Source organism: Amia ocellicauda, chromosome 9 (assembly GCF_036373705.1).
Source record: "Amia ocellicauda isolate fAmiCal2 chromosome 9, fAmiCal2.hap1, whole genome shotgun sequence".
NCBI classification, from domain to species: Eukaryota; Metazoa; Chordata; class Actinopteri; order Amiiformes; family Amiidae; genus Amia; species Amia ocellicauda.
The window spans coordinates 9,231,114-9,255,142 of record NC_089858.1 but is presented as its reverse complement, the minus strand read 5'-3'; the positions used below and the strand labels follow the sequence as shown (position 1 = coordinate 9,255,142).

Sequence of the window (24,029 nt, the reverse complement as noted above, 5' to 3'; positions counted from 1 at the left end):
ATTGTTATGTTCAAGAAACCAATTTGAAATGATTCGACCTTTGTGACATGGTGCATTATCCTGCTGGAAGTAGCCATCAGAGGATGGGTACATGGTGGTCATAAAGGGATGGACATGGTCAGAAACAATGCTCAGGTAGGCCGTGGCATTTAAACGATGCCCAATTGGCACTAAGGGGCCTAAAGTGTGCCAAGAAAACATCCCCCACACCATTACACCACCACCACCAGCCTGCACAGTGGTAACAAGGCATGATGGATCCATGTTCTCATTCTGTTTACGCCAAATTCTGACTCTACCATCTGAATGTCTCAACAGAAATCGAGACTCATCAGACCAGGCAACATTTTTCCAGTCTTCAACTGTCCAATTTTGGTGAGCTTGTGCAAATTGTAGCCTCTTTTTCCTATTTGTAGTGGAGATGAGTGGTACCCGGTGGGGTCTTCTGCTGTTGTAGCCCATCCGCCTCAAGGTTGTACGTGTTGTGGCTTCACAAATGCTTTGCTGCATACCTCGGTTGTAACGAGTGGTTATTTCAGTCAAAGTTGCTCTTCTATCAGCTTGAATCAGTCGGCCCATTCTCCTCTGACCTCTAGCATCAACAAGGCATTTTCGCCCACAGGACTGCCGCATACTGGATGTTTTTCCCTTTTCACACCATTCTTTGTAAACCCTAGAAATGGTTGTGCGTGAAAATCCCAGTAACTGAGCAGATTGTGAAATACTCGGACCGGCCCGTCTGGCACCAACAACCATGCCACGCTCAAAATTGCTTAAATCACCTTTCTTTCCCATTCAGACATTCAGTTTGGAGTTCAGGAGATTGTCTTGACCAGGACCACACCCCTAAATGCATTGAAGCAACTGCCATGTGATTGGTTGGTTAGATAATTGCATTAATGAGAAATTGAACAGGTGTTCCTAATAATCCTTTAGGTGAGTGTATATCCTAAAGCTTTCAATAGTGCCACTACTTCTCTATTTATTTTTAATGATCTATACAAATTATAAAAACTTCATCCCACTCCATTTCCCTATGTTGGCCTAATGTCTTCTTCCCTTACTGATAATGGCACACACTCCTATGAGACAGTTTCAGACAGACAGAGGCATCTTTTCAAGTTATGGTTTTACTGAACTCATTAGTTTTCTTCTATCTCCTGCACAATGTATGCTTTACAGATTCTTTGACACTATGGGGTGCTTCTCAAAGTGATACACAAATGGTGGTTGTTTCAGGATATCAAGTTTAATTCTGCACTGTATAGCAGGTTTATTAACTGCATTTTATCCATGGTTGAGAGCGAAGGTATGAACTGGGCTATGAGGGTTACATTCAAACATCTGTCCAACTTATCTCAAAGGTAATCCATTTTCTCTCTGCAATCATACCTGATGTGCATCTATCTGAGGCAATGTCCCCTGGGGCAAGGCTTTTGGTTTATTCTTGATATTGCAAACTTTACTGATGATTTACACGATTGAATGCCTGCTAAGACAAACAATGTTCTCACTCTAATTTCTGTCTGTGAGGTGTGGTACTGAACTCATCACAAATACAGAACACAAGCTCTCTCCTATTGTCTACTATCCAATACAGAGAATTGTGTTCCTTCAGAAACAGTGATATCTATGACACGGCTGTCTCCTGTCTCCTAAAAACTAACAAAAAAACAAGCACAGATCCTAGGGCTGTTGATGTGTATGTATAAAAAGCCTTCTAGTATTACCAGCTATTGTTCCAAACATTTTAAAAACTATTTTTTTCTTTCTGGGAGCTTTTGTAGAAAGTGTGGTTACAGAGGCTTCAGTGAATGGCCATTTAGACAAGAATCATAAGGGTCATTGCTACTGCCCTTTCCAAAATCTGTCAAGTCCCCTTTGACGCAGATCCGTTTCCTCTACGAGTGAGATTTTAATTGTTCTGTGTAACCAGGCCCCAGAATCTGTCTCCAGCACTCGCTTCCTGCTTCCTCTCTGACAGGAAATGCTTAGCTCTTTTTTTTCTTTTCTTTTTTCTTTTTTGTCAATCTGCGAAATGGAGTTCTAAATTAAAACTGGATCTTTCCAGATTTCATTTAAAAGAGAAAAGAATGGCATTCCTTCAGCAGAATAAAAGAAACAGAAAAACCACACCTCAACATCTTTCTTGATAATAATTTTCACCTCTGGTGTTTCTGTCCAAATATACATGCTCTCATTCGGTGTTATCACATTAACAGGGGTTATTGCAGTAAAACAGCAGTGTAAGCCTCTGTGATTGAATTGAATTGCGCTTCATTTAAGATATGTGAACAAATAAGAAGAAAACAGTCCAAATTAAATAAGATTACAGGTTTCAGAAAGTGAGTCACTATATATAGACATATTGCTTCACACAAGAGCTAATCAATACAACTTGTTCTCCTTCAGCTTGTCTCATTTTCTATTGTCTTCATCAATATTCACATTATATGTTTGCATGCATACATATACATTTCCTGTCGTCAAAAATCAAAATCCTAGTGTAATACAGGACCTGTCTCTCCTCCACCCCCCATAATAAACCTGATACTGCATATGAATCACAGCATACATTGATTTTGGTAACTCTTCTACACTACAACCTTCAATCTCCCTATGAAAAATCTGTTTTATATTAAGACTTCAGGCATTATATCTTTGCAGATTTTAATTTAAAACATTTGTTCCAGTTTTTCTATATTAGTCTAAATTCATATGCATTTACACTGTCCATTCAATTGCTTTGTTGGGCCAATTAAAATCCTTCCAAATATATTGCTTTCATTTAATTGATTTACTATGATCACAGCATATGATTTATTTCTCCATTTTATAAGACCAGTAAAGTGCAGACAGATCTAATGTTCATAAAGGCATTCTGCTCCGGACCTCAGAGAAAGTGAACCCATAGCTCAGCATCAGCAAAAGGCAGCTAGTGGAGGAAACAGGTCTGCATTTATGCATAAATGTTTCAACGAGCTCGCAAAAGACATATTGACAAATTAAATGCAAATGGACAAGCTTTTATCTTTTTCCCAGCTTCAGCAGAGTCTTCTTCTTTAGCTTTTGGCAACATGGGTGGCTACATATGGCTTTTAAGGGAAAGCTCTTAGAGGAGATCAGAAGTCAGTTCTGTAAAAAACACTTTGACTACAAGACAAATATGAATACAACTGTCATAATGATGCCTTCTTTGAGATTACACAGACAAGGGGTAAACACACACATTCATGTATAAAATCAATCAATATGTGCATGTTTATCACAGATTTTCCCACTCTTGCTTTGGCTTTGTTGTTCAAATACAACAATTTCACACCAGACTATTTATTGCTTATGCTGCCCTAACAGAGGCATTATTTAATACTTTTGAGGTGAATATGTCAAAATATATCAACAAAATACATTTAATTTAATAAAGAGCTGATCAAAATGTATGCTAAATGCTGCTGAGATTATTCACCCAACAAAAACAAAGGATACGTCCAATTCTATGTTGCCAGTGTAGCATTCAGCAGCTTTGGCCGTACTGTAACAAGTCTTTGACGGATGGAGTGTAATAATGTATTTAGATGTATTTAGAACTCGCTTGGCTGAAGGAACGATGGCATGGCACTGTGGGTATGGCATTGGACCCCCCCCCCCTCACCCCCCAACCCAGGGTGTGGAATAGCCCGGAAATTCGCTGCAAAGGCAGTGTTTTGGGAGGATGGAGGGATGTGAATCCACGAATGCTGGGAACGTTATGATTGAGCCCTATATTTGTATGTGCTGTAGGTGGGATCAGGGTCCGACCACTCTCTGGAAATTCCACTTACATCTCCAGTATAAGTCTTCTAACTAGACTTTATAATTCCCTTATTGTTGATGTTTATTTATCATTATGACTATTACTGCTATTTAGGAAATAATTCTTAATATGATGGAAATTATATATACAAATAAATATGTATATTGAAAAAGCAACATACACAAATATTCTTGCTATATTTTGCAAGACTGCCAGTTTGATCAACAGGAAGCATCTGAAAGCAGTGTGCCATGTGTCAGTACAACTGGTTGGTGTAAGGCCTTGTAGGACACAATATGCTTAAGAATTGTAATTTTACTATTTTTTGTGTGCTTGAGTATATTTTCTTATCATGTGGCCATACATTGTAGGAGGTACTGGTGGTAAAGGGTAACAACAGAGACTTTGCCAAAGTAATCCCAGAATGACTGAAGAATACTTAGCCTATTAACCTCATTAGTGCAGCAATTTGTAAATGCCAACACCATGACACAAGACAAGGAAACAAATAGCCTTGTGCTGTTCCTTCTTTCACAAGGCTCCTACACCAAATTCGAAAACACAAATACATTACTAATTTCACAATTGAACCACAAACAAATATATATTCATCTCAAAGCACCTAAATGTCTAAAATATACTTATTATTTACACTATATGAGCACAGCTCAACAATTTCAGGGGCAGAGTAACTGAATACACAGTCTCATATCCTTAACTCATTTAGACTACAAACACAATCACTATTACATCATCTGTACAGTCTTATAACATACAGATTGAGTAGAGTGTTTATTTACCTAGAAGATAAACAGATTGCAACACATGATCTTAATATCCCTAAGAAAACCCTACTCTACGTTTATTCATGTCTACATGTGCAGAAACTGAAAACTCTTAGCAAAGTTATTTGTCCTATTTTATATATTTAAAAGCAACTTGAGTAAAGCCAAAATAAATCATTTTTAGAATGTCTTCAAGATTTATAAGTTGTCCATATATACAATTAACCTGGTTTTGCAGTTATTTCCTCAACAAATTACACAGGAGCTGTTAACTTTATACATTTCATAGAAATAATACGTATTTTTAATTTAAAATGCAGGACCAACAAATAAAAAGAGAGATTGTACGGTTCATATTTAGGCCTACCATTTCCATGACGACAGCTGTGACTGGTGGAAACAGATTAAAATATGGCAATACACAATCTCTCTGCCGAAAAAGAGTCATTTACCTCCCAAGAAGTAAATTCAAAAGTAGCCAGTAGCAGAAGATATACACCAGCAATATTGCAAATCACACAGATTTCATATACTTATGGGAATACATTAATGAACACAGTGTATGTTAAAATGAGAAAAACATTACATTTTCCAGCATACTTAAACTATATTACATGTTTTGTCTCTTGCTTTTCATTAACGGTATAGCATATAAATGCTTTTTATTTTGCGTTATGTGCAACTCTTTCATTACACTTGAAATTACTTGAACTATATTTTAATATATTGTATTCCGTTAGCATAGGTTCATTTATAATATAGGTGTACAGTATCTTTACTGCACTAAAAGTTTCTAACTGTTTTTTTTTTAAATTCTATTTATTTTATTAAAACATATATGTTTTGTAACGTAACCAAAAAGAACATGTACACTGTGTTAATTATTTCATTTACAAACAATTGCCATGACGGTTGAAAATCATAAGTCGTGCTCCAAGTTCAGAAACATGTGGGATAGGATATGCTGAAAAATGTGATTCATTAAGCAGTTTGAGCAGGATGGAGAGTGTTTGTTCTGTAAAAACGGTTTTATCAGTAAGAAACACACACAGGAATTCCGGTTTGGGATTGTCCATCCAATTCCTGATTTCCCCAGGAAGGCAAGCATAAAAAGCAACTCAGAAACGTCCAAAGGCATTTCATTTCGCTTCAGCCAGTTCTCCGGGAGCAACGACCATGCACCGTGGCTTGTATCCTAATAAAAACTTTGGGACGAGTTTAAAAGTCATCGAAACTATGGAAGAGTTTGGTAAAGCGCCTGCCAGCTGGTTGGTGTTGGTGTCTATGGCCGCAGCTGTTAGAGGCCAGAGGAGCGCCCTGCACCGGGAGCACATCGAGGTAGGCTGTCATTAATCCAATGCATATTCTTTAATAATAATAATAATAATAATAATAATAATAATAATAATAACATGATTGACTGCACACAGCTTGTAATTAACATGTATTACTATAATACCATTTACACGTGTTTTCAAATGTAATTAAAAGTTGAATCTAGTTGGAGTTAAGGCGATATTTGTTTAATGAATATGTTTTATTTGTGATAAAAATGAATTGTAACAGTCTTCGGCACTGAAAACATACCCACGGATATAAGTGACTTGCAGCAATACATTGTTACAGTTCATTGCACTGCCCAGTCCACCTGCATTGAACCAATGACGCAACCTGTTGCATGCCCAGAGCCAAAGCTGTGGACGCATACGACCTAAATCATGTATTCTATGAAAGGGACAACATTATTACTTGTATGTTTTGGTGTATACTGGTACTTTCCACTGGAAGATGGTTAGCACTTCCACTTTACTTTGTTTAACATTATGAAATAGTGACCATGCAGCCAGGCAGCTGAGGAGACGCCGGACAGGCAGGTTGTAATTGTACAGATGTATGTCCAGGATCGTGTTTCCCCATTTGTTTGACCAAAATGTCCATCAAAACAGCCCTGTGTTTTTCCTTCTCGTTATGTCAACATCAGTGCGAATACGATAAGGATGAAACCCGCAGCCCCACTGAGGAGCTCGCCCTGACAGGCTCCCTGCAGCCAGGCCGTCCATTCCTGTATGCGCCTTTTGTGGACACATACAGATTTTAATCATAATGCCACAATGTGATGATCATTTCTAAAGTTTTTATTTTAACAGACAACATCAAACATACCTGCACCTTAAAATCAATTTTACCTGAGTGCATGCTTATATACGTGGCATAGATTGTCATTGTCATTTATTGTGTACCTTCAATGCGTTGAGCAGGAATTCATCAGGGATTGTGCATTGTTTGACTGTGAAATCTTGGGGGAGCTGAGATTTAGAAAGCGGTCCTTATTTCATATGAACTAAGGACCTCTTTCCCTCAGCGCTCAGCATATGGCGCCCCCTAGAGTTATATATGTCCCCTGTACGGACACCTGACCATTGAACTGGCATCTATATACCCGCCCTGTCCACATCCTCAATACTGTACTAATGTTCAAAGCAACAGTAGCTGTGACAGTGAGGATTAAATCTTTATATACATATGAAATAATTAAAATAGCTACTCGGTTTTTTTTTCATAATGAGAGTTGAGTTAGTTAATTCGATTTAGTCAGTATGCAAAAATGCGCATAATGCCAGTGGTTAACAAATATGTCATTATACATTGTGTTGAAATGCATGCCTCATCCCTCGTTGTATGTATTCTATGTAGTGATTTAATTTAAATAAGCATGGTATGGCGAAACTGTTCTGGTATAACAATATATATAGCATACGGACTAAATCAGTCCCTCACTAAGTCAATAAATAACGGATTACTAATTAACTAATTAACTAATCACATACTTTTAAAGACTGATGATCTTCTAAGTCGATCCGATCTCCTTGTGTTAATATAATAGAAAAACTGATCACCTGCAACTTCAAAGCGGTCAGGTGCCCCGGCCTGCCAGGTGGAACCCATTCTAATGACGTCACGCGTGGGTGTTTCCCCAGCCCTGTTGCTGTGGTCACGGGGGTTCCAGCTGGCGGGTGGGGTGCCCCCTCTGTGTGTTGTGTCAGTTTCTGCAAAAGTCGCCGGCAACTTCTGAACTACTGCACTAAAGCAGGGATACAAAACCCAGGGAGGGGATGCTAATCGCTCTTGGGATTCACAAAGAGAGAACAGTAGTTTGGGGATTGGATTTGTGATGTGCATTGGAATATATATATATATATATTCCTTTAGTGTGAGGATCCTGCATCTGGGACTTGCAAAGTGGGATTTCATTTGCTTTGCTGCAAGGGGGATCTTCGTGAAAGTACCATAGTCGTACGGTGCTGCATTGACGCAAAGTAAGTTGCTTTTCAGATTTCTAACTTTTCACATAACTCTGTGCATGTGGTATTCCGATCTTATTTACTGTGTCCTATATGCATGTCTGCTGTGTGTCTCATTAAAGCTATTGGGCAAGCATCCGTGAAATGCGATTCTTTTAGATCAATCATTGACACGCAAAGTATGATTGAATGCATCTTTAAAAAGACTACGTCATAAAATACTTATAAGATCCATTTTCTTTAGAAAAAGAAAGATGCTCCAAGACACCAACACGGTGTGCTAGGTTGACCAAGCTAAAAAAAAAAAAAAAAAAAAAAAAAAAATCTATGTTCGGAGAAAAGAAACAGTTAAATATTACCCCACCGCCGCACTTTCTGTGCACAACAGCACTCTCTGTTGGCGATGACTTGAATTACACTTTCCCTCCTACAGGTATCGGTATAACCTTTTGGATTTGGAAAATGCACTATAGAATATTATTTATAGATTACTTTTTAAATGCGTTTATATATTTATTACTGAAAAAAGTGCTTAGACAGTCTGAATTCAATACCTAAATTCATACGGATCAGTTGTGTTAGGATTAGCATTCTTACTGCAGTCAGAATGAAAAACATTTGAAAACATGTCTTGTTGGTTTTGTTTGTGATAGCTGAAGGATAACTTTGCATGGTGTGATTTCATCAGCTATAAAATCGGAAACCCAGACACAAATCTGATGGTGCACCCTATTTAATAAATGTATTCCAGTTCCCAGAATAAAAATAAGTACATGCTAATCTATGGACAATGAATAGGGGCTGTATTTGATTAACCTCACAGAATAAACAGCAGGGGGGATAAACCCCTCGAGGTTTCAGAAATGGCAAAACTATCGTATATAAAGATGGCAAGATCATGTATATGCATGCTGAAATATTTACATTGGCACGTAGGGTTAAACAGAATCGCCTTTCATGCCTAGGTAAAAGCAGAACATGACATTGAGGAGAGAGTGAAAAGCGGAATCATAATTGTGTGCTCTGGGTCATGTAGAATAATTAACCTTTTCTATGGTCTAGTTAACACATTGCCACCTCAAATTCAGTTTACACAATTGTTTGTGAAAGGCACGTTTTACTGGTTACTGGGTCAGTCAAGGAACAAACAACCTAAAGTGCTTTGCGTAACTTCCTAAGATGCTCTGCTGTTTTGCCTTTTCCTTTTTCCAAAATTTCTGGAAACTGAAAAGATTGCAGTGTAAACTACATTGGTTTTAAATGCTTAGGTTGTTTCACAGATTACAGCTGCATCATAGACATAATCAATTGCATGCATGTTTTCTTCGTATGAATGAACTGAGTATAATAGTGTGGATCGGACTTTAGTGTGGGTGATCCCTAGGGAAATACTATTGCAGTCATTGGCAACAGTTTTTGTGATGTATTAAACAAAACCCCTTTCACATTGTAAAGTACACCTTCTAAAATAAGTCAGCGGTATTTGTTTATAAAAATGTTTGAACTGAAGCAAGAAAAAAACATTTAAAAGATTGTATCAGCTATAAAATAATGCAAGACACATTTTGCAGTGTTGGGTCCTGCTCAGGGGGGAATTATGACTCGCCAAGTATTTGTAGGCGAACATGAAAGAAATCAACATTTATGATCTCCATAAGATTGCTGCGTTTTCAAAATCGTGAAAGCATTCTCAGGGAAACAACACAGGGACAGGAAGGGTCTTTATACCTGCCTCATATTTTTGTATTACAACCGAGTCTTTCTGATGAACTGCAGTGTGGTTTCCCTCTGTATGAGCGGCACGGTTTCAGATGGTATCTGTCTTCGGTTGTTTTTCCAAATGCAGCAGGTCTCTTCTTTTCTGCAAGTGATTCTGGTGCCTAGAGAGATGTGGTCTTGATTAAAGTATCCTTATCATTCCAGTTTCCCCTCAGGCAAGTAGTTACAAATTAGAGGTGTGTTCCAGAATAATACCCCCTCCCCGCAAAAAAATGTTTTGTGTGCAGGAAATGGGCGCCTTTCACCAAAGCCTCTCCTTGGACCTCTTTTTTTTTTAACTCTGGGAATTGCATAGCCAATTACCCCATCTTGTCAAAACTGAAGCAACTTTGTCCACCCTCCTGCCAAGAAACAAGAGCCCCCATAGAGATAGGCACTCACCTCCAAAAAGTCTCCCCAAGTATGCAAGTCCATATAATAGAAGCTGATGTGAGTGCCACTTGTGATTAGTAACAGATCCTGTGCACCATTCAGCGCTTACTCATGCACAACCTCCATATAACTTTCCACAGACTTTATTCAGCATAATTGGTTGTCAGACTGGATATCTCTCTTGGCCCTAGAAAACAGGCTCTTCCAGAGGAGTCCCCAGCTGGGCTTTTGTCAGCCTCTGCTGGGGAAGTCTTTATTTGTTTATGTTGATTTCTTTTTTGTGTGTGATGGGGTCTCTTGTGCTCAAAGGAGACCCAAAAGAACCACCCAAGCAAAATGACTGTAATCTGCTGTTGTGAATGTAATGGGTGAAGAGCTGGGCCAAATGTGCTGTAATGGTGAAAGGTTTACTATGGGACCACCTGCCCACAGTTGCTGATAAGCCGGGTTGGGGTCAATTCCACTTTTTCAATTCCTAATTCCCTTTTTCGGACCCATTCCAAATTCCAATTCCAATTCTTTTTGCCATTGATCCAATAGTGTCTCCTGGATTTGGAATTGAATTGAAAAGGGAATTACAAACAATTGGAATGGAAAAACTGGAATTGACCCCAGCCCTGCTGATAAGTCTCAGATCAGAACAAAAAGTCAGACATAATCCACTTTTCTGCTTAAATGCAGGGTGGCGGGGGAGGGGGAGCTGAGGAATATTCCCTATTACGAAAATAAAAAAAAGTGTGTAATACAGATGTATATTGTTCCAGCATGTGCATGAAGTTTGATGGCTTTTAGTTTGTATTCGGGTGGAGAGGTTTCAAAGGCAAGTTCATATTCATCAGTTCTTTTGGTTTAGAGTGGGGTAATAGGGGTGAAGAGGGACCTCCATATGAGTTCAAATGAATCCTGTTTACCTTCTCACGGCTAGGTGGACACAAGTGATGCCTTCATTCCTGCACTCTGGAAAGGCAAGGGGCAACAGTATTTTCCATTTCAGCTTTCACTTCACACAGGGTTGGGAAGAAGTTGTTTTTAAAGATGCTGCCCTGTGTTTTGTAAAAAAAAAAAATTCTCTCAGGCCATTTACTCAAGTAGTTTTTGTTCTGGCACCCCCAGCCAAGCCACAAAACTGCTGGAGAGTCTCTGTGAGAGGATTTTTGAATGAACACAGACGGGATTTCAGTCTGCGCTGGGCAGCTGGCCAATTCATCCGTCAGCCAACACTCGATCTCACCTTACCCTTATCAGAAACAGTCCCTCCATAGTGTACATCCAGCATCTCTCTGAGAACCTGGCTTTCTGCAGAACCATGTTACCTCTCTAATCCAGTAATGGATGATAGTACATGCCAAGGAGTGGGAAGAATATCTAACAGAACCGACACTTTGACCTGTCTGAGCGCGTCTTTGATCCATTATTTAAAAAAGAAAAACCTCAGATAAACACTCCAGTTGTGGAATAATCTCCATGATTAAGTTATCTTGTTAATGCCATTCTATGGTATTTTAAACCTTGAAAATGTAGTATAAAAAAGATGTTTGAATATTTTGAAATGCTTTATCTAGAATAGCAGGATACTCATATTTAACCACCAATCATTTAAATTAATTTAATGTTCAAAAAGAAAAGGTTTTCCAAAGGCTACATTTGAACTACTAAAGCAGTTTAAAAATGTTTTTTTACAACGGAACAGTTCAGTTCAGGATTTCTTAGGGGGAAAGGGGAAAGATGCTAATTAAAGAAGCTGATTATTGTTCTACAGTTTAATTTAATCTTTTATAAAGGACTGTAATGTTCTGATCACCCAGTGTGGGATCTTTTAAGTCAAATGCGATGGTATTATAATATATTTTATTCATTCAGTGATAATCATGTGTGATTTGTTGCTTGCACTTACTGGCATATAGCTTTACACGAACGCTCTTGTTAAATCTTGTCTCTTTTATCTTACGGCAATGAGAGTACAAGTATCAGAGATCAGACGTGATTCGATTATCTCCAAACGTCTCTCGGTATTTATCCACTTGGTTCCTCAACTGTATATTCCTGGTAAAAAAAAAAAAATAGAAATATGAAAACTGGTAAAGAAACAAAACATGAATGTGGGAATTCATGGAAATTACTCTGATCCCAAACACACAGCACATCAAGTGGTCACAAAAACGCTAAAGACAAATTCAAATATGTCGCACAGTAAACAAAGAAACCAAAAAGCCTTAAACTTATGATACAAACTTTTTGTTTTTTCCTTCCAAGGCATTTCATTTAAAATATCATTTAAACCATTTTTCAAAAGATCAATGCGCACCCTAGTGGGTATTTCATCATGACTTCCTGTAAATAGCAGGAGGGCAGAGGTCATATCTAATTGCCAGATAATCTACAGGGACCTAAACCCTAAATAAACTGCCCATTAGCTTCTTGATGGTGGTGCTTCCTCTCCTCCTTTCAGCCTGCTGCTGGCTGACTATTATGAATGACCTCCTAATGACTGACTACTATTGCCACCCTGCCTTGTTTTATAGCCCTGGTTAGATAAAGCCAGCTTTTCAAAAAAGACAGTGCCTGATGTGTGTTAATAATGGCTCAGTGCCTTTCTGGCTCTCATACTAACACAGGCAGCATAAAACTGAATGCTTATTTTGATTCCAGGAGTCCATCAGTTTTTCCTAGTCTGAGCAGAACAACAGGAGACATCCTATAATATTAGTGTCTTTAGTAAACAAATGCACACAGCTGTCAGATTTGTGTTTACTCCTACTTCAATTTTTTTAAATGCATTTATTTAATGAAACAGCCAGGGAATCTTAAATACCCTGTCTCTCTCTCTCTCTGTCTCTCAGCCTGTATCGATCCACTGCTACATGAAGGCCTGCCCAAGACGTTTCCACTTGCTTCAATCTATACCCCCATGATATATATATATATAATTATCCTCAGCACTGACATTATTGATATAAATAAATAAACTGGCTGATTATGATAAACATTTCAAGATGATGGGCTAATGAAACCAATTCATTTCTAGTCTAATCATATACCATATCAAAAGCTGTACCAAACTTGCTTCCCAATAAACACACAATTAGAGCAACACAGGCATTTCAAATCATGAGAGTTCTCTTTCAGACTTAACATATTTGAAAGCTATGTTAAGCTGTTAATAGCTCCCACATTTTAATAACAGTGCTGCGATTCCCTGGTTTCTCCACAAATCCACAAAAAACCTTTCCCTTCCTCACATATTTAGTTCAGATGAGATGGCATCTTTCCACTCTGTCACTGTGGTAATAAATTCACTTTCCCGTTATACAAAATAAGGTGTTCATATGTGATTTCCAAACGATGCATGACTCAAATCCCATTGACTTTCCTCTGGATTATGTCCTGGGAAATTTTTCAAAAGCCAAACAGAATGTTACAGGATCAGTGCCATTTCTGACAGTGAGGTTTGGGGGTAGAATGGCGGTATTTTAATTTCCACTTCGTCCAATCCCTGTCTCTCGGAAATATTACCAATTGCAACTACTAAACATCTGCAAGACAGAATTCGCATTTCATGTGAATGACACTGGCCACCATTCAGTGGTTTGACTTCTTTTGAAATGTGATGGTGAACACACTGCAAATCTGCTGGAAACAAACTACACAGTGGAGTGGAATCAGCATTATAAATCCTGGCACAAATCCTAATCATTACCACGGTGACGATTGTAACTCGTATAATTCCCAGCCAAATGTGTGAATATCTCAGACATATAACATATTCATCCAATTGTCATCCATTTACTTTTTCTGGTAAATATCATATTTATAAATAACATTCCACCCACGGATCCACTAATGGTTTTTTTGGAGAGGACAAGTGGGGCTCCTCCAATGGCTGTTCTGTAGGTGAATTTCTCACAACAGTTACCAGCTATTGGAATGAGAGCCGTTGACTGTTGCTATTGAGGTCAAATTCCCTACTCAAGGATGAGGACAATACAAGCCAGAGGACTTGCAGAGCCCCTACATTTTATAAATGCATAAAAGTTGCCAAATCCTTAAATAAATATCTAGTGAAATAGACTATTTTGGTTGAGTAAAACTAAACAGAATTGTTGTAAAACTGTTGACATTGCCACTTTGCTCAGCTTGGCTGTGACTGACGTGTGCTGGAAACAGCAAAGCAAAAGCAATACATTTAATGTTGTGTTGACAAAAATAATATATATATAATTCTGTAGGCATAATAACCAGAAAAGAAAATGCCATGAGATGGTTGTGACAAAGGAGCTGCTGATATCCTTTCCTCATTGCAAAAATACTGACTTGTCTTACATCTTCTCGACAGGCAGGTCTCCCAGTGTCAATGAAAAACCCACACTACACTCGGCCTGATTTATTTTGATAGCTGATGAACCTGAAGCTTACCATATCTCTTTGTGATTTCAGGTAGTTGCAGCTTCTGGGCTCCGAATCGAGACAGCGGGAGACTGATCATCGTCCTATGTGCAGTGCCTGAAGTACCAGCCGAGAGAGAGAGACAGGCAGGCAGAAATGTACCAATCTCTTCTACTGCTGACCTCTGCCCTGCTGGTTCTCCCAGTGTCCTGCAGCTATCACTTCATTCAGCCAGGGTAAGACTTGTATGCTATTTTTCCTTTAAATCAACATGATAGGGTATAACAATGAAGGGTATAAAAAATCTGATTTTGACTGCTGCCCAACTATATGTTGTGTCTTTCTACTATACACCTTTGTAATGGGGCCCAAGTCATTCAACATTCACTACTGGTCCAGCTTCATTAAATATGTGGAAATCACTATTGGCAGACTTCCTTCAAACTGATGTTTTGTATGGCATAGATTTCTAGGCCAACTTTGTGTTGAGAAGTTGTTTTACGTAAAGCTTTTTCTGTTCCCCCCTTGGAGAAAATAACGATAGGTTGCTCGAAGCTTGAACTCAACCTCATTCCTTGTCAGCTTATTTTGAGTGAGTTCAAGAGTGGGTTGATCTGATCAAGACATCCTGGAATGATCAGCCAGAAAGTGACATGAGTGCATTTTCAAATTATTAGACGCATTAAAATCCCAAGGTCTCATCTGGTGCATATTTGCAAGGCCTTCTTTCTTTCTGTCTGAGACCACATAGTGGGCTTTTATGGACAATATGGTTTGAATAAGTACACCAGCCCTAAAAGCCAAATCAAATGTTTGAAATGTAATAGGAATAAATTACCCTAATTTTCAGTCTTATGCATGAACTTTCTTGTCAGTTAAATTTTGACACTCCTGGGTTCATTTCATCTCATGAGTTTTTCCTGTAATTTCATGCTTTTGCATAAATATATGGAACTGTTAAACTTTAATGAAACCAAACAAGTTAAATAAGTTAAGAGAGACTCTTAACAGACGCCAGGCAGGCCAAGGTCAAAGACTACACATTATTCTCCAGCATGCAGTACAATGAACTTCAGTTTTTTTTTAATGATCTAGTTTGGTTTGACAATTGCAGTAGATGGCTGACCTAAAATAGATTTTTCACACCAATAAATGACAGCTCTCTGAGCAGGGTACAAAATGCTCACATATTCATGAAAATTGTCTGGCAGTGTTGTGTCATTTGTAATTACCTTTTCTGTTGTGTGTTTTCCTCCACTCAGACGCCGGGTGTGTAGCAAAGATGTGCCCTACCCGAACCCACCAGTCTCCTACACAGAGTCCTTTGTGCAACCTGTGCATAAACCCTACATCACACTATGCCAAGGACACAGGCTTTGTAGCACCTACAAGTAAGGACTTTAATTTCAAACCCTTGATGAACCCTATAGCCCTGAATTGCTATGCTATAGTGACTGATTAAAGCCCTTTATAGTTTGTAAATTGTTTCAGACTGTGACCACTGCGATTGTAAATGCAGACTTTAGAATAATATAATAATGTGAAAAAATCAGACATAAATTAAAACCCCACAAGTATCTGATGGGAAGATAAGACAAGACAACATTCAGCAAAAAGATAGTAAGACAACTGTAGTGCAAGCTGGTCGAGGAGGGCAGTAAGCAGACCGTTGAACTCCTACAGCCACCTCTTCCCCTGTGGATTAGAAATTGAGAATTATCCAGTCACGTGGAGACAGGGCAAAACCGCATGTAAAGACCTGAGTAAACAATTTAGACTACACTCTGCAGTTCAAAGACTGGCACGGCACGGAAACCGGGAGAATAGGAGAGACTACCCCCCCTGGGATTAGACTCTCATACGAATTGGATTACAATTACTGATTTGGTGGAATATAAATATTGTGCACTTGGGTAACTATGGGAAACTAAGTGTTTGCCCACAGAGACCACACATTTGTTGATCCTGGCAACCTTGGCCTGTGATTCAGTTACTCTACCTTGCCCACATTGTACAACGTTTACGTACTTTAGGGTATAGCGAAGCTGAATGTTTTTTTTGTTTTTTCTTAGTTTTCTTCCATGTTCACTTGTATGTGTTTAGTTTGTTCCCCTCCACTGGGCACTAAAGCAGTTTTGTGAAGTTTCTCACTGGTAATTAATTTGTCATGCCTTCTGTAGACATGCCAGCAAACATCCCAATAGATCTCCACTTCCCATTAGAAAATTATGGGAATGGGCCTTTTGCCCTGTTCATGTAAAAACTATTATCATTAAAAACTGTATCGCCATATTAGGTAAACATGACATTGCATTTCCCAATAGGAGCTGATTGTAAGTTGTCGTCAGAGTTGGTGACGGTGTCTTTGTGTGGGACTCTTTCAGAACAATGTACAGAGTGTCCTATCGACAAGTAAGTGCGTCGGTACCACGTGCCTATCCAGAATGCTGTCCAGGATGGAGGAGAGTCCATTCACACAACTGTAACCAAGGTAAATAAGCTTCTAGTATTCCTTTCAATGGTCAGTTATTGTGCTGTTCATTCATTACAATTTTGGACAATCACATTTTCCCTTTCTCCACAGCCATTTGTTCAAAGCCATGTGTGAATGGAGGAACCTGTGTGAGGCCCAACCAGTGTGTGTGTCCCTCAGGGTGGACTGGAAAGCAATGTCAAACAGGTACCTGTTCATTATGTGGTCACCAAGGCATTGCCCCCATGGTCCACTAATTTGAGCCACATATTTTCAAGAATACTGTGGTGACCTCCTCCAGCCCACTCTGTTTATGGAGGGTATAGGCAGCAGCCCATTTGTAAACAAGTTTTACACATCCAAAAAAAACTGGTTTCTAACAAACTTATCTCATTGCCCGTGACATTAAAATACTTTTTTCCTTAAGAGAAAATAGACTAGTAGACACAGCATTCACATGTGCAGCCACAGACAGATTAGCTTCAGCTGGTGTCTGGATGACAGTCAGGCCAGCCAGTGATTTTTTCCCTGCCAGCCCACAACACAGCAGAGCTCGAGTGTCTGACAGCCAATTACTGCAGCTATCTCTCTAAGGCTGTAAACTTGCAAAGCCAACCAAGTTACCCCGGACCAAAATGTAACTCTAATGTGATCACCTAAGTTCATTTTAATGCAATTTAAAGACAGAGGGGTTGTGATCTGTAATAACGTTTATGTAATGTAGGTGTAAGTTTGGGAAACTTCTCTAGAGTAAATTCCAGGGCTAGCAGTGAAATAACAAATTAGACTTCCTAGTGCTTTTAGTGAGTGGTGATTAGTATCTTTTACAAATGTTAATTGGCAGTTGAGTTGGCAGTTGGCAGTTTAGTTTATATTAACATTTCTCCCCTCAGATGTAGACGAGTGCAGTGGGTCCCACTCCTGTGCCCAGCAGTGCGTCAACACTATTGGTAGTTACCAGTGTGGGTGCCAGGAAGGATACCAGCTGGGCAGAGACGGGCTAGCTTGTGAGGCTCAGGAGCAGCCCATCACCCATGACACCAATAACTATCTCAAAGCTTCAACAAACAATTCAGGTAGGCTGTTCGTCTTACTTCAAAGAGTGTAGTAGCTCTGAGTGAGACCAGTGTTGACAGATTAGATATTTTTGGCTCAATAGTTGGCATTTGCAATGAAAGGAGGTATTCCAAAGCTTGCTTGCTTGCTTGCTTGCTTGTGGATAGGAAAATAAATACCATGTAATGTCTCTTCCCTCAACTAGTGTATAATCTTGGCAACTCATTGAGTGAAGTTGTATCTAGCCATCGCCCCTACATGAAACAGAACGGGTGCATACATTTAACCACAGTCTGTTGATTACAAAATCAATGGCTTACTCTAATTAGTGTCTGATGTCTCAGCAGCTGTCTGGGCGACCTCTGGGTTGCAGTGTGGCGACCTAACTAAAGCCATCACTCAGACGAGCTACAGATCAACCTTCTAACTCGGCAGAATGGGTTTGGGACAGGGGACCAACCTGCTGCAATTGGAAACATAAAAATTGAAACCACATGCATCTGTCTTGACCTCAATGTCTTTCATGAAGATGCTCATATAACGGTTAGGCTTAAGCCTCCGCCTGCTGGTTTCAGAGACCACCTATCAACACAAGGACAAGAACCACACTTTTCAGATTTAGTGTCAGGAAACTCCAGATTAGTGCAAATCTAGGCCCTTCATACCACCAGTGGCATATGTGCCAAAATCATCTTGAAGTTTAATGAGCAAAGTCTGACTGTCTGTCTCTCTTTACCATCTCCACTTACTTGGTATTTGATACGATCCCATCTATAGTCTGGTACACTTTACCACACGGTTTGTGGAGTTGTATGTGAGGAGAACACGTCATTTTTCCTGGTTTGTGCTACAGCTCCTCTGGTTTGAAACCTGAAGACATGACCAGCGTTGGTTTGCACAGCCCATTATTACTTTTGGTACGCGCTATGCCACTCTCAAACTCGTACCGTGAGTAATAATGCACTGTGGCCGACAATGTCTGCGAGGGAGACTACAAGGCGCTGTCTGGTACAGTATAAAGTTCCCACCATTCAATGCATGCCTGCTACTGAGGGACAGATGGGATTTTCTGTGGGATATACTGTAAGAATCCTCATCATGACTATAGATAGTACTGTTTAGTGTAACCTAGCAACTGCCCAAAATAGGTCTGCAGCTCTCTGGCTCTCCTCTGTTAAAGTAGTGGGGCTGCATTTTTGTACATAAAAATCATACTTAACATACCATTGGTATGCGATCCTGAATGTAAGCATTCCCACACAGGATTGGTTATCATTACCCCTTGGGACAATACATCTAATGGAAATGTCAGTGTGATGTTGTACCCGGTATAGATATTTGCAATATAATGAACTATACATTTGTAACGCAGATAATTTCCTTTATCAGTGTATTTTAACAAAATCATGACATACTCGTTCTTGCTTCTGCTGTGATTAAGATATATTAAAAAAAAGGATTGAAATCTGCACTTTAAAACCTCTGCCATGAAACCAAAGCTCTTTTCCACAGGGTGTGGAATGGGCCTTTTATGTTCCAGTACTTGTGTACACGAGCTTCCCACTGGTACGGCTTGAATGTGATTTAACCGAAACTGTAATCATATGTTCCACTCGACATACCACCCTGGTAAACAAGCTTATTTCATTTAAGTGAATCCTGTCAAAACAGTGGCGGTGGTTCAAGAAGATCCATCGAACGGGTGGGGATGGCCGGAGAGACATATTAAAATGAGCACCAACACCCGAGTCTTTAGTATATCTGGGCCCTATGCAGATTTGTAGGGTATAGCTTGGAAACGTTAAAACTGGTCACCTTTCCAACCACAATGCGACAGTAGATGCAAAAAACAAACAAACAAAAAAACACCTTGGTTCTACGGGCACCTTGTGTACTGCTAGCTCCTCAAGCTTTTTGTTCAGCCATCATCAGTCAGTTCAAAAAGAGAAACTCGGTAATCTTTTGATGCTTATATTCCCAAGAAATAAAGCACACTCAGATGTGAAGAAAACAAAAAGGAAAAAAAGCAACAAACAAACAAAACAAGAAAACAATCTTCTCCAGCCAAAGTAGCAGCAGCTTGTTATTGTCAACAATTTAAAAGTTGAGTTTCTGGAACTGAGGATGTGTAGAGATTTAGTATGCCGAGCCACACATAAGAAAGGGAAGAGTGAGTACTGGGGCTCTACCTCTCCAGGGCTGAAGGTTTTAACTTGGCCCAGCACTGCTGTTCACATGCCAGCTCCGATGACCCCATTTGCTGGGGGTCACCCACTCTCTGAAACCTCCCTGACAGCAAACATCTGGTAGAAATCGGCCCATTGCAGGCAACCAGATTTATGTTACCAGTTTTAAGGATACTGAACACGACCAAACATTGCTCTGAAAGGAAATGTTCAGAGGGAGATGCCTGGTGGCATTTGGGGCAGAAGCCAGCAATGGTACCTCAAACCAATCTGGTTGTGTGTGTATAAGTTGTTGTTTTCCCAAAATGTCTTTGTCCATCACGGATACATCTACTAACTTTGTCGTTGCCTTGACCCTCAGCACATTCCTCAGCTTGTTTTCTTAAGAGACTCAGTTGCTATTAATCACTGGCTAATGGGGATGCCGAATTACCATTTCTCATGGCAAATACACATGACCAGGTTCCAAGCTCTGTGTATCATATACAGTATGTAACGTGAGAGGGGAAGGAAAATAACATGACTCAGGCCTGGCACATACAGGTCTCATAGGAGAGCTACAGTCCAAACAGGTGTCTCCTATTTGTCAAAGTGATTGACCGACTGTATTGGTTTTGCAGATGGAGGACCAGGGTCTTCGGAAAAAATGTCTGAAGAGGTGCAGGACCTGAGGAACAGAGTGGAGCTCTTGGAACAGGTGTGACTTAATTTCCCTGAAGTTGAATATCACCCCTGGAAATGTTTACAACTACTGTGTTTACAACAGCTGGCTGGTGGTGCCAAACATATAGATAACATATTCAACAGACATAAAAGCTAACATAAAAGAGCTCATCTTGTTGGATGAGGGGATTCATTCTGTATATGAGCCTGGGTATCAGAAATGAAAGCTGTCCAGGCCCAGCTGCTTTGTGTGGCTCATCTCTAGTCTTGCAGACAGACAATGACGTAACCGTATCAGAAACCGACGGAGCCATCGAGATGTCCCGACTAAGTGCTGTTGTAGTTTAGGCCTGAGATACCACTTCACTCAATTTGTTTTATCTTTGGGGGTTACCGCAGAAGCTGCACCTGGCTCTGGCTCCGTTCAACAGCCTGTTCTCTGTGGCGTCGGAGGAGGGGGTTGCCGAGAGGGCAAGCTTCCTGTCTCAGTCCTTTCAGCAGCTGGATCGCATCGACTCCCTCAGCGAACAGATCGGCTTCCTGGAGGAGAGGCTGGAGACCTGTGAGTACCTGTATCCACAGCGACACCAGCCCCACAGCTCACCTAGCGCTGCCAACTCCAGACACTGCCACCTTGACAACAGGCCGCGCTCCCTCCCTTACAGGCTATAGCTCGGAAAAACGGCACGTCACCAGATGTAATGAGGTGAAGCTTATCTTCATTTTGATACCCCGTTAAACAAGGACTCACCAGGATTTCAGTATCTATATTAGAGTAATAATTATTCTAAAATGCAGTTGGCATCAGAGCTCTATATGCTACCCTATGGCATCTTTCTACCATAAATCAATAGCTCGGATTCTCGGCAGCAATTTGGAATCAGCTTGTAAGGACAGTGAACTGTTAAAACAGCGAATGGCCCTTTTGTGTTATCCATGACAAGTTCCTGACAGGACACTATTGACTGTTTCGTTATTAAATGTATTAAGTCGGATGTGTATTTTGGGAAACTCAAGAGTTTCCAGTAAGAAGCCGCCACAATCAAATGAAATAATCCCATTGAAAGCACCTGAAAAGCTTTGGAAAGCAGCAGAGGGAAAGCACACCATTCGAATCCGTACAATGTGCATTGCAAATCGAATTAACTGTACTGTACAGACGTGCCATGGCGCCCGAGTAAGAGTTTATATGCTACAGACAACCGATAAGCGCTTAATTCAGAAAAGGGCTTTTCTAAGGAAATGCAGTTTGTGGAAAGCCCAGTTCGGGGACCAGGCCTGGGGAGGGGTAAAGCGACACTCTCTCCCTCTTATCCCCATGGCGATCTTGCCAGCCTCCACCCTCGTTATCGCTCGAGTTTCCTGAGCTTGCCACTGCACAGGGGGAACAAAAATTAACCTCGTTTCTCCTCACGATGCTACGCCCTGCACATTCACATCCTTCACTAGGGAAAAAAAAACATGTTTCGTAAAAGACGGTCGGTAGTTAGGAAAACAAGCAAATTAAATAGTCTGACAGGATGCATCAGCACAGATTGACGATGCAGAGACAGATGTGTAAAACGAGTGCTGTGGGCAGAGGTGTGGGTGTGTGAGAATGGAGGGGGGCACCACAACAAGGTGCATTTATTTGGCTAACAAGGAAAGGCCATGGGAACTGGGGGCTGGTGTTAGCAGCACTAATCACAGTGGAGAGGAGACAGTTTGACGCCACCAGGGGGTAGAAGTTGTTCCCCCCCAAACAGATTTCAAAGCTGCTTATGCTCCATGTTGGCAGGTTTAAACCCAATACAGGAACAAAGGAGAACCGCAGTGTCTCCCACCCCTCGCCCCTCACCTTCAGTAACTTAAGTGGTGCACATTAGGGTTTACCGTTCCTATTCGTCTCGATTTAATCTTACCCTGGGAGGATGGTAGCAAGGACTGTGGCTGTAAATTTCACACCCAATTTGTGCCTCAGCCCAGCATGAAGCCCTGTGAAAGTGAAAAGTTGGACATGGTGCACAGGGAGGAGAGCTTTTACAAACTTCCAAAGGTATCCCTGACACTGGGTAATGCAAAAAGAAGGGCAAACCAAACGCACACAAAAAAACAACCAATTTAGGTTAAGAAGAGCAGGCGAGGCCAACATTACCGTGTCGGTTCTGCTGTTCATGTCTTTACAGGACAGTAAAATGAGTAAAATCTTTCAGGGAAAATAAGGCATTCTTTCAAGTTCTGGTTGAATGCTCATTGGGGAGCAGTTTGCTCTTGTATGCAACTGCTCTACACATCTATTTACATGTACCGGTATGGAGGATGACATTAAACATAGACCAGCTGCCATTCAAAGTGGTCTACTGGCCAAGATGAAAAGGAAACATACTTCAGTCCTGGAAAAATATGAAGTAAAAATACATTTGCCCTCAAAAATCTTTTCTTTCCCACACCTTTCTTTTCAAATTGTATTTGTTACAAACAATCCTATATATGTTTAAATGTGAGAGAGAAGAAAATTAAAAATGCAAAGGTTTTGGACAGAATTTGATGCATATACTACAATATACAATGTCTAATCCTATTACACTCAACTAACACAATTACTTCTAAAAAGCAGATTTTTACATTAATATTTATTCTTTATTTTTTGATTGTAGGCTCCTGCCGAGACAACTGATAATGGGAAACGCATAGGCTGCAAGGGCAGAGATTGGATTTCAGTTTCTGTTCCGGTCGACTGCAGTTCAGAACACCGAGGGACATTCAAATCAGAGCTTGTATTTCTCACTTGTTTGATAGTCCTTGATCCTTTTCAAGCAAGCAATACAACTAATTGTATTCATATTGGAAAAAACTCAAAGTAAGGGAATGAAATGGGAGTGTTTGTGTTTGATTGTGTGTGCGTGTGTGTGCGTGTGAAGAGAATGTTATTTCCTTTCAGATAAGTAATTAAAATAAGTGACAATTATAAACAGTGGTCAATGTCCCAATTGATTTTATTTTAAACAAATATGATGTGTATCATTGTGTAAAACGTGTATATTTCACCCTAGTATTTCAAGACCACTTTATACTGTCATTTCTGCAGTCAGTTCTCTAATCACTGAAGCACTCACTTGGAATTTGGTATTTATATATTTAAGTTATAATTCCATGTGCTTGTGTAGAGAAAGGATACATGTTTGGCAATTTGTATTTTTTTTTTTTTTTTAATAAAATAAACTTACAAAAATCTCAGTGTTTAACTTGTTCAGAGTG

General features: G+C 39.9%; 1 protein-coding gene across 2 annotated transcripts; it reads left to right on the top strand.

Annotated features, from left to right (window-relative positions):
• The first annotated feature begins 5,721 nt into the window (after positions 1-5,721).
• egfl7 (EGF-like-domain, multiple 7) lies at positions 5,722-23,980 on the top strand. Of its 2 annotated transcripts, none has more exons than XM_066712998.1 (9): positions 5,722-5,916; positions 14,466-14,650; positions 15,677-15,805; positions 16,799-16,905; positions 16,999-17,094; positions 17,781-17,963; positions 20,750-20,826; positions 21,192-21,354; positions 23,429-23,980. In XM_066712998.1, exons 2-9 carry the CDS (start codon positions 14,571-14,573, stop codon positions 23,446-23,448), a joined length of 855 nt encoding a protein of 284 aa, XP_066569095.1. In that variant the 5' UTR covers positions 5,722-5,916; positions 14,466-14,570; the 3' UTR covers positions 23,449-23,980. The 2 variants fall into 2 exon arrangements, with proteins under 2 accessions (XP_066569095.1, XP_066569097.1); XM_066713000.1 differs by lacking the exon at positions 5,722-5,916 and adding an exon at positions 7,557-7,895.
• Positions 23,981-24,029: the final 49 nt, after the last annotated feature.